General features: G+C 60.7%; 2 protein-coding genes across 5 annotated transcripts; both read left to right on the top strand.

Annotated features, from left to right (window-relative positions):
• Window positions 1-38: 38 nt before the first annotated feature.
• On the top strand, window positions 39-7,059 carry RNF166 (ring finger protein 166). Of its 4 annotated transcripts, XR_010608801.1 has the most exons (7): window positions 39-211; window positions 1,485-1,641; window positions 2,492-2,604; window positions 2,964-3,078; window positions 3,617-3,724; window positions 4,609-4,843; window positions 5,023-7,059. XR_010608801.1 is itself a non-coding variant. In XM_065663143.1 (6 exons), exons 1-6 carry the CDS (start codon window positions 39-41, stop codon window positions 4,672-4,674), a joined length of 732 nt encoding a protein of 243 aa, XP_065519215.1. In that variant the 3' UTR covers window positions 4,675-7,059. The 4 variants fall into 4 exon arrangements, 3 of the variants coding, with proteins under 3 accessions (XP_065519215.1, XP_065519216.1, XP_065519217.1); XM_065663143.1 differs by having other exon boundaries at window positions 4,609-7,059; XM_065663144.1 differs by having other exon boundaries at window positions 114-211; window positions 2,492-2,621; window positions 4,609-7,059.
• Window positions 7,060-10,120: 3,061 nt separating this feature from the next.
• On the top strand, window positions 10,121-14,232 carry MVD (mevalonate diphosphate decarboxylase). Its single transcript, XM_065662507.1, has 10 exons — window positions 10,121-10,187; window positions 10,656-10,726; window positions 10,830-10,944; window positions 11,027-11,173; window positions 11,251-11,450; window positions 12,007-12,081; window positions 12,263-12,481; window positions 12,565-12,680; window positions 12,761-12,869; window positions 13,644-14,232. Exons 1-10 carry the CDS (start codon window positions 10,130-10,132, stop codon window positions 13,722-13,724), a joined length of 1,191 nt encoding a protein of 396 aa, XP_065518579.1. The 5' UTR covers window positions 10,121-10,129; the 3' UTR covers window positions 13,725-14,232.
• The last annotated feature ends 46 nt before the right edge of the window (window positions 14,233-14,278 follow it).

Here is a 14,278-nt window from a genome sequence, read left to right on the forward strand (position 1 = left end):
AGGCCCGCCGCCGCCGTCGTCCCCGCCTCCCCGCCGCCATGTTCCGGAGCCTGCTGGTGGCGGCGGCGCAGCGGCCCCAGGCCCCGGGCGGGCCCCCGCGGCCGCCCCCGGGCGCCGGCCCCGCGGGCGAGGCGCTGGAGGCGCAGTTCAGCTGCCCCATCTGCCTCGAGGTGTTCCACCGCGCCGTCGGCATCGCGGGATGCGGACACACGTGAGCCGGGGACCGGGGCGGCGGTGGCGGCGGCGGGGACCCCGGCCCGGCCCGACCCAGCGCCCGCTTGGCGCTCCCCCCGCGCACCGGGACCCGTCCGGGGTCTCTGTCCCGTGACCCGGCCGGCACCGGTCCCGTCCCGGTGCCGCGGCCCCATCCCACCGGTACCGGTGTCCCCATGCCACCGCCCCCTCCCGGTACGGTGACCTCCATCAGCTGACGCCTATCCCCCCCCTGCCACCCTGCTGCGGGGACCCTCATTCTTCCTTCTCCGTTCAGCCCGGTACCGGCACCCTCCATCTCCCCCCCCCCCCCCCGCAGCCCGGTACCGGGCCCCCCAGCAGCTCCCATCAGCAACGGGTGCCTTGCCCCCATCCTGGAGCCCGTTGGCCTCCTGGGGAGCTGGGTGCTGCGGTGTTCCCCCACTGTGTGCACCCGAGGGTCTTACTGCATCAGCATCACCTAAACCTTGTCCTGCTGTGCCCACACCTGGCTCCTGCCCCCAGTGCCCCCCCACACCCTGCTCCCAGTGCCAACTGGGGTGGCAATCCTGCCCTGACCGCACAGGTGCTGTGCACTGCTCCCATTGCCCCCGGTCCATGGTGAAAGGCTGAAGCGCTGCCCTGGGAAGCAGGGGTCTGCTTGTCCCCCTTTTCCATCCTGTCCCTGGGGCATCTCCATCTCTCCTTGTATGGTCTGGCTCTTCCCCCCCATCTCCAGCACGTTTGGGGCTGGGGGTGCTTCATGGGGTGATGGCAGTGACGTGGGGCACTGTGGCTGCCCCTCAGCAGAGCCTCGGCAGCAGCATTTCATTCCCCTGTTGTGGGTGATGTGAGCTGGGCTGGCAGCGGAGGGGATGGGGATGCTGTGACCATTGACTTCGTGGGGACGGAGCTGCTTTGCCTTGTGCCTGGGGGTCCCTTTCTGTGCTTCCTCTCCACTGCTTTGATTTCTCATCCGTGCTGCTGCAGGCGTAAAGACCTTGAAAGGAGGTGAACCGGGCTCTGATGTGCTCACTGCCTTTATTCCTCCATGGCCTCAATGCTCAGCACCAGTTGTTGTTTGGCTCTGTTCAAATCCACTCCCAGCCTCAGGTCTCAGTGCCTCAGCAGTGCCTGCCCCCCCTGCACCCTCTCCCAGGCCCCCAGTTCTCCCAGTGAGGATGCTGATCCCTGGGGTTTGGGGCCGCTCTGCAGCCTGGGGTGTCCTGGGGCTGGGGTCCCCCTTCTCCTCCCTACATCAGGTTGCTCAGTGCCACTCTCTGTGCCCCCAGGTTTTGTGGGGAGTGCCTGCAGCCCTGCCTGCAAGTGCCATCCCCTCTGTGCCCGCTCTGCCGCATGCCCTTCGATCCCAAGAAGGTGGAGAAGGCTTCCAGCGTGGAAAAACAGCTTTCATCCTACAAGGCTCCCTGCAGAGGCTGCAGCAAGAAGGTAAAGCTCACAGGGGAAGGCTGCCCATACCCATCATGCTGCCTGTCCCATAGCTGGAGGTCGCTTGCTGTTGGTGGTTGGGACTGTGGGGGCCTCTGTTCAGGGTGTCCCCTCTTCAGTGTGGCCCCATGCTGCGCACATGAGGTCTGGTGTCCCCATAGTGCCACTGCTGCTGCCATGAGCCTTGCAAGCGGGGCTGCGTGGAGATGAAGGCACTCTCTCCTAGCTGCCTTTGTCAGCAGACTGGAGCTATTATTAGACAGTGGGGACCTTCAAAAGCAGGCTGAGGTTTCCCTGCAACACAGGAGAGGCTGAGGCAAACCAGCACCGCTCCAAATGAGGGTAAGGTTTTAGCTCTTGCTTAAGGTGCTGCAATCCCAGCTGCTGTGGGGAAGCTGAACCAGCAGCATGGCCTGGCCCTGCCTGGGGCAGTCTGGTCTGGGACTGGCTGGTGTGTCTCCACTGATGCGCTTCTTGGCTCCCGTTAACTTTGGGGATCTTCTTGTAACTGCCTGGCTGTGACCCAGGGACAGTCCTCGACAGTGTCAGAGCAGTGTGGGGTTTCTGCCTGTCAGCCGGTCCTCCTTTGAAAAGCAAAATGGAGCTAATGTAGTAACACAGCCCAGGTGGCTGTGTGTGACCTCTGGGGATATGTGCAGTGAGCATGTGGCCCCAGATCTCCATCCTGCAAAGAAGAATGTGCTGGTGCAGCATTTCCACAGTGGTGTGGGTCATCCTGCACAGCCCAGTGTTTGCCCTGGCTGGCCAAAACTGCTGTCCTGAGCTGTGGCAGAGGCTCCAGCACTGTCTGGAAGCTGACAGGAACCTCTCTTCCCTCCTTGTGCTCCAGGTGACCCTCGCAAAGATGCGCTCACACGTCTCGTCCTGCACGAAGGTGCAGGAGCAGATGGCCAACTGCCCCAAGTTCGTTCCAGTTGTCCCCACATCCCAGCCTATTCCCAGGTACTGCCATGTATCGGGTAAGGAAACGCATCCCTCCTTATTGGGCTGCACTGTCACTCTGGTCCCTTACAAGCTCTAAAATCCGAACATGGGTTTTACTTTCCTCTGGGAAACCAGAGGGAGAAACATCAGCACCGTTTCCCTCCTGTCACCTGCAGCCCCTGTCTGCCCTGTGTTTCAGAGTGTGGAGTGGGAGGAGGGACTGACCAAACCAGGGTGGTTCAGCCTGCAGCTGGGGTGGGAATGGGCTGGGCTAGTTTCTGCTATGCCTGGTTATCACAGGGGGTGGCTGGCTTAGTTTGGAAGGAGTCAATCCAGTCCTTCCCTGGGGGATCTGAGCTCACCCTTGCTCTCCTTAGCAACATTCCCAATCGCTCGACGTTCGTGTGCCCGTACTGTGGGGCCCGGAACCTGGACCAGCAGGAGCTGGTGAAGCACTGCATGGAGAACCACCGCAATGACCCCAACAAAGTGGTGAGTGATGCTGGGAGGGGCTGGTTCTGTGCAGGGTAACTCCTGGAAATCCAAATACACCGTAGCTGATGCTGCATCCGAGGCCACCAGCATGCAGAGCTGTGTTTTCAGCTGGCTTAGTTTGTTTTAGATCCCTTTGATGGGAGGTGGGGACCTGCCCCTGTTTGTTTTGTTAAGAGGCTCTCTAGGATGAGCTGCCTCCATCCCCATGTGCTATCAACCTGGGTGGTGCTGGATTTCCTCTCCCCATCCACACTGGGTTGACCAAGGCAGGGAACTTGCAGCTTATCACTGTCTCAGAGGTGCTCACATGTGTGTGTAACTTGTCAGTGGCCTAAAAGCAGGCTGGGCCATGTGCCAGAGGCTCTGAGCACCAAGAGATCTGCTTGTGGGGGTGAGGGTCGCCCATTTTAGCACATCCTCTGCAGATCACACTCTGTCAGAAACAGGGGGAGTGCTACTCCCCTCTTCAGGAGATAAGAGATGGAAGGGTCTGTGCCTATTGGTCATGATTCTCTTTTGTCCCTGCCTTCTGCAGGTGTGCCCGGTCTGCTCAGCCATGCCTTGGGGGGACCCCAGCTACAAGAGCGCCAACTTCCTCCAGCACCTCCTCCACAGGCACAAGTTCTCCTATGACACCTTTGTGGTGAGTACCTGAACTGAAACGGGGTCATCTTTCCCCAGCCTGGAGGGGAAGGGGACAGATCCTCCTCTAGGCTTTGTGGGAGGAACATGTAGCCCCTCTCAGGAGACCCCCACAGCTGTGGGGCTGAGCTCCCCCCTTTGCCCTGGGAGAACTCAAGCTGATCCCCATCAGACCCACCTGGAAAACCTCTCTGAAGGAGGAGGAAAATGTTACTGCACCATGAAGATGAGCTGTTTCCTCCATGTGCTCCATTAAACTCATCCCCTGAGGAGCTGTAAAACAAAGGCCTTTTCTTTGAGGCTTCACAAGCAGTGGGAGGGGAGCTGCCCAGTCTTGGGGGGGGTCTGGCCGCTGTAGGTGAGCAGTGTCCATGGATCCCCTCTTGGGGAGCTGCTGACCCTTCCTGAATGGGAATGAGGGTGTGATTGCACAGACCTGGCTGCAGGGACTGAGGGGAGGTCGTGTCAGCGTCATACCTTTATTGCATTCCAATTAGAAGTCGGGGAAAGGAACCTCCAAATACTTAGAGAGAAATATCCCCACTTAGGGAGCGATCACTGTGTTGTATAAACCCAAACTGGAGTGACGGAGAAACCTGTGACCCTGCTAGAAAGCTTTTCCCTTTGGCCACAGCTGCTGGCATGGGCATATTTCGTCCCTGCCCTCCACCACATCTAAGAGCAGGGCTGGTGCTGGCAAATTCCAGGCTGGAGAGAGACTGTGGGCACAAAGGATGCCCCGAACAGCACAGCATTCCTGGGACCCACGTGCCAGAGGAGTAGGAGGCTCGGTGTCACCATAAAGAGCAGGAAGGACTCTTTGATCCTTGATGTAGAATCTGTGTCCTGGCTGTACCACTTCTGACCACCCCTCTCTGATTTTAGGACTACAACATCGACGAGGAGGCAGCGTTGCAGGCAGCCCTGGCACTGTCACTGTCCGAGAACTGAGGGTGACTGGGGAGCATCGGACCCCCTTTTGCACACTCAGCCTTCCCACTGGGGAGGCATGGAGCTTATCAACCCCCTGGAGACCCGCTGCTGCTGCTCTTCCCTCTCCTCTCTGTGCACGTCCCACCTTGTTTAAGAAGGTGGAGTGTCCTTGTGTCGCGCTGGACCGGTGAGTGAGCAGAGACTTCATGCAGGGAGGAGAGAGGAGTCAGCACCGGAGGGATGGGATCGTTCCTCCATTAGGCATTTCATACCCATATACAGAGTATATACCTGTGTCCAGATCTATTTATTATTAGATGCTTTTTGGCACCGTTTGTCTTCATGCTCTCTGTTGCAATTGAATAGGTACGTCAAACCTGGATGCATTTAATGCAGAAATGCCCTAGTTGGAACCTGCAGTCATCCATGTCCTTTGTGGAAAGGAAGAAAACGGCACAGAGCATCCTTTGGGTTTTGAAACTCCACAAGGTTATTGCCAGAGACATCGATCTGTCCCGTCCCCAGTGCTGCTTCCTTTGCTGTCCAGGCCAGGCTGAATCCCAGGGCAGGATGGTTGTGCTCATGCTGACAATGGGTTTGGAGGAGTACACAGCAATGGCATCCAGTGAAACTCACCTTCCCCGTTTTGTACCGGCTCTTGTGATACTGAGTTCTTGCATTTTTCTACATGAATCAGCGTGATGCCTTTTCCATGTTTTATAGAGCAGAAACAGAAGCTGTTAACTCTTCACACTGCAATATCCGACACTGAGGACAAGTATTTTTATGGAACATTATTAAGAAAGTCTATTTTTAAAACAAAAAATACCCCAAACACACAAACACACACTGTGGATTTGAAATCAGGTGGGAGGCAGCAGCCGGACCCCAGACTGATGGATGTGCCTGGATGTCCTCTTTGGCTGTTTCTGGCCCATTCCCTTCCCTTGTTGGCATGTTGTGATGCGGAACAGGCTGGGTCAGAGTAGCACCTCTTTGGCTGCCTCTTCAGGCTGTCTTTTTGAGGAGCTGCAGCATCACTTGTGTTCTCCAGCACCTGCTAACCCTGTCCAGGGCTCGTGGTCAGGCATGGGACGGCTGAGCCCTCACAGGCTTTGCTCCACGGCACTGCTCAGTGTGGTTTCGGTTTGTGAAGGAGCAGGCAGGTTAGTTGTGGGGTGCTGGCACTCACTATGGAGCAGCCGGACTGTGGGTGATGGGTGTGCAGGAGGGATGTCTGCCTGTGCGGGATCCTAACCCAGCACTGGACATCTTGTCCCCCTGAAATAAGGGATTGAATCTCCCTTTCCTTGTGAATAGGGCACACTGGGACAGATGTTGATCCAAGAGATGCTCCATAGCATCCTGGTGACCTGTCCTGTTCCGTGTCCCCTTCTTGTCTGCCCTCCCTGCCTGCTGCTTGATGGGGTTTGCTCTGCTGGGCTGGGAGAGGGTGGAAGTGGGATCTCCACCTGCAGGCCTTGGTTGTGCTGCTGCCAGCCTGAGCGTGCCCCCCCATGCAGCAGAAATCATGTCCCTTATGGAGGGTTTTCACTGGTGCTTGGGGAGAGGAGCTTTGCACTGGGGCCCTGCTGCCCTTTGTGGTCTCACCACTGACTGGATCAGCCCGGGGCTCTCGGTGAAGGAGCTGTGATGCACGGTACCTTCCAGCAAGGGTTTGCAGGGGAGAGGTTTGGGAGAGCAATCCCTCTGCATGTCCCTGCTTGGTTTATCCAAGGCTCCAGCTCTGCGCTAGCAATACTGTCCTGGTTTTCACCTTTGATTTGAATGGTACTGGGTGGTTTGGGGGCTGTGAGTTCCCTGTGCTGCCTCTGTGAGGAGCATGTAGAGACTATGGCAGAGGGCAGGGAAAGGGCTGGAGCTGCTCTGCTCCCCTAGTGAGGAGGGATGGGGTCTTCTCCTACCAGCACTGCTGGTACCTGCCTGGCCAGGGACATGGCCCTGGTGGGATGGGGAGCACTGGTATCTCCAAAGGGACCCACGAGGGTCTCCTTGTCCCATCTCTAGCTGGGACCCTCATATCCTGGAGCAGCCTCCATTGGCTCTCACTTGCAGGGAGCTCCCTGCCTCTGGGACAGCACTGTTAACCTCTTGTCTTCTTCCTTCCTTCCTCTTCCTTTCTGCCCCACAGCGCCAGAGCCGGGGAGCAAGAGCTGCTTTTGTAAAGCACTTTAAGGCGCAGGCAGGCACTGCACAGGCAGCTCCTGCCTCTCCCCATGGGGACCGCTCTGGCCGGGATGTGCCGGGAATGCCGCTGTGGCTCGTCCGTGTGTTCCCTGTGACTTTTTGCATATCCAGAACTTTTACTGTTTTTTGATGAAGAACCAGATCAATAATGTATTTGTAGCAAACCATTTTTCTCAGTAAAGGCAGTTTCATCCACGCCTGGTCTCCCTTGTGCCGTCAGTGCTGTGCCTTTGGGATGCGGGATGGGACCGTGGGGTGCATGCCCCCCATCCTGGCTTCTTGGGCTTCTCCTTTCCCAAACACAGGGCTTGGCTTTGCAGCTTTGTCCTTATCTTGTCACCTCCTCCTGTTAATAGCAATGCTGTTTGATCCCAGAGCCAGGCACTGCCAAACCTGCTGGGGGGATCCCCCCATCACATCCCAGCTCTGTGTCCTGCCATCCTTGGCACTCGAAGGCAGGACATGGGGAGGGCGCTTGGCACCATGTCCTGTCCCTGGAGCCGCCCTGGCCACTGGCTGGGGCACCACTTTGGGTGTTCCTTCCCCGGGTATCCCAGCGAGGTGTCCTGGCTCCGAGCCCCATCGGGGTTCTCCAGGGACATGGGCTGGCTCTGCACAGCCAATCCCTGCAGTGAGGAGGGACCGATCCATGGAGCAGTCACTGGTGTCCCTTAGGAGCGGTACAGGGTTCACCCTTGTCCCAGCGCTCCTGTTCCCCCAAGTGTAAGTCCTGGGGACACGATGGCCAGGGCTGATGACATTGAGGAACCCCCTTATCTGCCCCCCAAACAGCCCCTGTGAGGCCTTCCAGGGCCAGGAGGGCACGGCAGCAGAGGGAATGGATGTGTGGCCATGCAATGGTGGCCACCAGCAGCACCATGTCTGCCTGTGCCTGCAGGGAGAAGGGGTGTTGGGGGTCCCCATGAGCCGAGGGTCTGCTCCATCCTGTCCCACCTCATGCCACGGGGATGCTCCAGGCAGTGGGGTCCCATTTGTGGTGGCAGTACTTGTGGACATGACTGTTCCCAGCACTGTCCCCTCACCTGCAAGCAGCTGGCCCTGTGCTAATGGGCACAAAGTCCTTATGGCACCTACTGGTGCCTGCGGGGACACAACACACGGACACGGTGTGGGGACACAGGAGCCAAGGACATGTGTTCCTTACTGCTGGCACGGCTTTCCCTGCTCTACCAGCATCGTGTCCCACCAGCCCTGGGGCAGGATCCATCTGGAATCTCACTGCTGGACCCTCTATGTGCTCTGTAGAGCATCTTCCTCCTGTCCTGCATCCCCACAGCTCCCAGCCTGGAGGGAGATGCAGCAGGGCCTCTAAAAAGAACCCTGGTGCCATGCTGGGGTCTGGCCTGACCGAATGGGGCTGGGATGGCAGAGATGGTGGGGACAAGGACACCCCACAAGTGGCCCTGAGCATCCCTATGGCATGGCCAGTGTCTGGATGCCGACAGTGGGACTATCCCCACCACGGGGTTCCCAGTGCCATCCCTATGGCCTCCACTACCCCAATACATGGTGGTGGGGACCCTTGTGCCAAGGGCATGGAGGGGGGGCCCAGGCTGGATTAGGTGGGTGCCAGAGGAAGCTGCTTTGTGCATCCCTGATGCTAAATCGGGTCCCACAGCTGAGGGGAAAGAATCCCACATCCCGGAATAGCCGCGTGCCGAGTCCTCTGCTCCCACCCATGGAAAATGCCTATAAATACCGGGATGTGGGGCCAGGGACCCCTGTCCTGCCCCCAGGGAGGCACCACGGTGTCACCCACATCCCCCCCAACACCCGGAGCTGGGGGTATTTTATGCTGCAATGAGTGACCACAGGAGGGGGGTGACACAGGCGGTGGGTCCGGGTTGGGGGTGCCCATAGGGTTGAATGGGGCCACCCAGCCCCTGCTGTACTGAGGGCATTGGGAGCACTGAGAGGGGAATGGGAGCACTGGAGGGATGCTGGGGGCACTGGGCCCAGTGGAGGGGCACTGGGATGTTGGGGTACAGCGCATACTGGGGGCACTGGAGGCTGTGAAGGCACTGGGAGCACTGGAGGCACTGGGATCCTGAAGGCTCTGGGAGCACTGGGGAAGCACTGGAGATACTGGGAGCATTGGGATGGGATGTACTATAGAAGTATTGGGGACACTGGAGACACTGGGGCGGTGCTGGGATAACCGGGAGAGCTGGGGTATCAGGGATACTGGAGGTAATGGGGGAGTGGGGAACATTGCAGTAACACTGGAGAACTGGGGTTTGGACTTTTGGGAGCATTGGGAACACTGCGGGGATAGGGAACACTAGGGGCACTGGGGGTCACTGGGGGCACTGGGGGGCACTGGGGAGCACTGGGGGCAGTGGGGGCACTGGAGGCAATGGGAGCACTGGGAACACTGAAGTCACTGGGGTCACTGGGGGGCACTGGCAGCACAGGGGTGCACTGGCAGCACTGGAAGCACTGGGGGCCACTGGGGGCAATGGGAGCACTGAGGGCACTGGGTGGCACTGGGAGCACTAGGGAGCACTGAGGGCACTGGGGGCACGGGGGACATTGGGGGCACTGGGGGGCACTGGGAGCACTGGGAGCACTCGGGGGCACTGGGGGCACTGGGGACAGTGGGGGCACTGGGGACACTGGAGTCACTGGGGTCACTGGGCGGCACTGGCAGCATGGGGGGCACTGGCAGGACTGGGGGACACTGGGGGCAATGGGAGCACTGGGAGTACTGGGGGAGCACTGAGGGCACTGGGGGCACTGGGGACACTGGGGGCACTGAGGGGCACTGGGAGCACTGGGAGCACTGAAAGCACTGGAAGCACTAGAAGCACTGGGGGCACTGAGAGCACTGGAAGCCCTGACAGCACTGGGGGCACTGGGAGCACTGGAAGCACTGGGGGGCACTGGGAGTACTGAAAGCACTGGGGAGCATTGGGAGCACTGGAAGCACTGGGGGGCACTGGGAGCACTCAAGCACTGAGGGGCACTGGTGGGGGGGGACTGGCGCCGCACTGCCGACACTGCGCATGCGCTGCCCCTTCCCGACTCGAAGATGGCTCCCCGGCACGCCGATCCCAGAGCCGGCAGGGCGCGGAGTGGGGCGGAGCTTCACCGTGGTCCGATCGCTGCCATTGGATACGGGGAGCCGGGCGCTGGGGCATCAGCCAATAGCGAGGCGGAAGCCATCCGCAGGCCACGCTGACGTGCATGGTGCGGGGCCGGAGCTCGATGCCGCCCGCAGCGCGGCCGCAGCGCCCGCAGCGCGATGTCGGTGTCCGCGGTGACCTGCACGGCGCCCGTCAACATCGCCGTCATCAAGTACTGTGAGTGCCGCCGGGCCGCCACCGCCACCGGGGCGGCGAGGGGACACCCGGTGCGGGCCGGGGTCGGGGGGGGGAGCGAGCTGAGGTGCGCTGCCGGGCCGTGCCGGCCTGAGGGGGACCTCATGGGTCCGTTGTGGTGAGGTGGGGCTGGGCTCTGCTCCAAGGAGCAAGGGATGGGCCAAGAGGACCCGGCCTCAAGCTGCCCCAGGGCAGGTTTAGATGGAGCTGAGGAACAATTCCTGCCCCAGAGGGTGCTCAGGCATTGGAACAGGCTGCCCAGGGCAGGGCTGCAGGCACCGGCCCTGCAAGTGCTCACACACCGTGGAGACGAGGCCTCAGTGCCATGGGGCAGTGGGGTAATGTTTGGGGTTGATGGTCTCAAAGGCTTTCCAGACCCTGCTCGTCCTGTGCCGAGCGATGTGGTGCGGTACCTGCCTGTGCTGAGCTGTGCTGTGCTCTCTCTTGCAGGGGGCAAGCGGGACAATGACCTCATCCTGCCCATCAACTCCTCTCTGAGCGTCACGCTGCACCAGGACCAGGTTGGGATGGGGTCAGGACCAGGCTCGGGCCCCTCTGTCCCCCATCCCATGCAGGGGGACTGTGGACCCCCCCAACTGCACTGACCCTCCCATCTCCCTGCAGCTCAAGACCACCACCACAGCCGCTGCCAGCCGGGACTTCATGGAGGACCGGCTATGGCTGAATGGGGAGGAGGCGGATGTGGGGCACCCCCGGCTGCAGGCCTGCCTGCGGGAGGGTGAGTGTCCCCCATCCCATCCCACCTACCGGGGAGCACTGCTCACCACTGCAACCCCAGTTCCTCCCTCTGTCCCTCACAGTGCGGCGCCTGGCCCGAAAGCGCCGCGGCAGCAGCACGGAGGACACGGCCGCGCTCAGCCTCTCCTACAAGGTCCACATCGCCACCGAGAACAACTTCCCCACCGCAGCCGGTTTGGCATCCTCCGCTGCTGGCTACGCCTGCCTGGGTGGGTGAGCCGGGACACGGGGGACACCGCATCCCAGGCCTGTCCCCACCATCCTGACCCCGTCCCTGTCCCTGCAGTGTCCACACTGGCGCGGCTGTACGGTGTGGAGGGCGAGCTGTCGGAGGTGGCGCGGCGCGGCTCGGGCAGTGCCTGCCGCAGCATGCTGGGGGGCTTTGTGCAGTGGCAGCGGGGCGAACGGCCGGACGGCAGGGACAGCATCGCACAGCAAGTGGCCCCCGAAACGCACTGGCCCGAGCTCAGGGTCCTCGTCCTGGTGGTGAGGGGCTGGGGACGGGGTGTGTGGCTGTAACCACCACCCCCTGGCAATGATGATGGAGCACCCCAACACTATGTGGGTGCTGATCCTGGGAATCAGGGAATGCTCCTTGCTGGGGACAGGGGATCAGGGGATGCCCCTTGGTGGGTTTTGGGATCAGGGGGTGCTGCTTGCTGGGACTGGGGGAGTCAGGGGGTGTCCCTTGTTGGGGCTTGGGGATCAAGGGATGCTCCTTGTTGGGGCTTCGGGATCAGTGCATTCTGCTTGTTGGGGCTGGGGGCTCAGGGGATGCTCCTTGCTGGGGCTGGGGGGATCAGGGGGTGCCCCTTGTTGGGGCAGGGGATAAGGGGATGCCTCTTGCTGGGGCTGGAGGCTTGGGGATGCCCCTTGTTGGGTCTTGGGGATCAGGGGATGCTCTTTGCTGGGGCTTGGGGATCAGGGGATGCCCCTTGTTGGGGCTTGGGGCTTTGGGATCAGGGGGTGCCCCTTGCTGGGGATGGGGGCTCATGGGTGGGTGTTATATCCCATTGTCTGTGCTCCCCCTGCCCCGCCCCAGGTCAGTGGTGAGAAGAAGCAGGTTGGCAGCACAGCAGGGATGCAGACCAGTGTGGACACCAGCCCCTTGCTGAAGGTAGGGAGCTCAATCCTGCCCAGCACAGCTACCTGCAGGCAGGGTTTGGGGTCCTGGTTCCCTTAGGATGGTATTTCTCCATGCTTTGGAGCACTGAGGGAGCATGGGGGGTGTTGAGTGAACCCCACAGGGTGCTGTGGGTGTCACCAAACTAGGGTGACCACGGCTCCAATCACGGCAGCACCGTGCAGAGGTGGTGGTGCCGGAGCGCCTGGCCCTGATGGTGCGGCACATCCGTGAGCGGGACTTCGAGGGCTTTGGGAAGCTCACCATGCAGGACAGCAACCAGTTCCATGCCACCTGCCTCGACACCTTCCCCCCCATCTTCTACCTCAATGACATCTCGCGGCACATCATCGCCTTAGCACACCGCTTCAATGCCCACCATGGGTGCATCAAGGTACCCACGCTGGCCCCATGGGGCTCTGGGTGTGCTCCGGTGCTGTGGTCCCTCACCCCATGTTGGGTCTCATCTCACCACAGGTAGCATACACCTTTGATGCTGGCCCCAACGCCGTCATCTTCATGCTGGCCGACACCGTGGCCGAGTTCGTGGAGGTGGTGAAACGCAGCTTCCCCCCTGCCACCAACGGGGACCAGTAAGGGCGATGCCATGGCTCGCTGTGGGGCGCAGGGTGGTGGGGCTGTGGCAGGGGCTGACGGCTCCGCTGTGCTGCAGGTTTGTGCGCGGGCTCCCTGTGAGCTCGGCCTCGCTGCCCGAGGAGCTGCTCGCGGCTGTGGTGGCTGAGCCAATGCCGGAGGCTGTCCGGTACATCCTACACACCAAGGTATGGGGCTGGGGGGAGCGTGGGGCAGGGGAGCCCGTCTGCCCATCACCAGGGCTGGGTATGGGACCCCATCCACACCCCTGGGGTTGTGCATGATATTCCATCCGTGTCCTCAGGGTTCTGTGTGAGACCCCATTCCTGTCCCCAGGGGTGTATAGGGCCCTATTTCCATCTCTGGGTTAGGTGAGACCCCATCCACAGGGCGTCTGCAAGACTCTGTCTCCAGGGATGCACATGACACCATCTCTGTCCTGAAGGGTCCATAGGACCCCATTCCCATCCCCAGGGGTGTGTGTGTGACCCCATCCCTGTCACCAGGGGCGTACAGGACTCTGTCCCTGTCTCCATGGGATTATGTGAGACCTATCCCCATCCACAGTGGTGTCTGCAGCACCCCATCTCCAGGGGTGCACACAACTCCATCCCTGTCCCCCAGGGTGTACAAGACCCTATCCCATCCTCAGAGTTGTGTGCAGAACCCCACCCCTGTTCCCAAGAGTGCACAGGACCCTGTTCCAATTCCTATCCCGGTGAGGGTGTGTGAGAGCTTGTCCCCATCCGCAGGGCTGTGCATGAGCCACTATCCCCATCACCAGGGGTACACAGGACCCCATTCCCATCCCTGTCCCCATCCTTAGACATGTTCCCATGGGCATAACCCGTGGGGTGCTCTTTTGAGGTCTGTGGGGCCCAGAGCTGTCCCCCCAGCCCCAAAGGGCTGTCCTGCAGGCAGCGGAGCTCCTTGGTGCCCCTAACCCATCTCCTGCCCCACAGCCTGGCCCTGGACCCCAGTTCCTGGACGACCCCAGCCAGCACCTCCTGGGAGCAGATGGGCTGCCCCGCCGGACAGCCTGAGCCTGGTGACACCGCCAGGGACAACCATGATGTGCCAGGGGGCTCTGCCGGTGCCACCCTGGTGCGAAGCTGTCCCCAGCCCTGGGCAGGTTGTGACCCCGGGTCTGGTTTTTACTCTTTTATAAGGAAATAGAGCTTCTGCAGTGGTGTTCTGGGGTGCCCAGGCTCCACAGGCAGTGCTGGGGTGGGGGACATGAGACAGGGCTGGTTCATCCTCATGGCTCTGCCTGCCAGGCTGGGGCTGATCCTGTCTTCCCTGCACAGCCTCTGTCACCCCATGGGGCCCCTGTCCTTCCCCTGTCATAGCGTCATAGAATAGTTAGAGTTGGAGCATCCAGTTCCAACACCCCTGCCATGGGCAGGGACACCTCACACTGAACCATGTCACCCAAGGCTCTGTCCAACCTGGCCTTGAACACCGCCAGGGATGGAGCACTCACAACCTCCCTGGGCAACCCATTCCAGTGCTTCAACACCCTCACAGTAAAGAACTTCCTCCTTAGATCCAGTCTAAACTTCCCCTGTTTCAGTTTGAACCCATTACCCCTTGTCCT

Source organism: Lathamus discolor, chromosome Z (genome assembly GCF_037157495.1).
Source record: "Lathamus discolor isolate bLatDis1 chromosome Z, bLatDis1.hap1, whole genome shotgun sequence".
Taxonomy (NCBI): domain Eukaryota; kingdom Metazoa; phylum Chordata; class Aves; order Psittaciformes; family Psittacidae; genus Lathamus; species Lathamus discolor.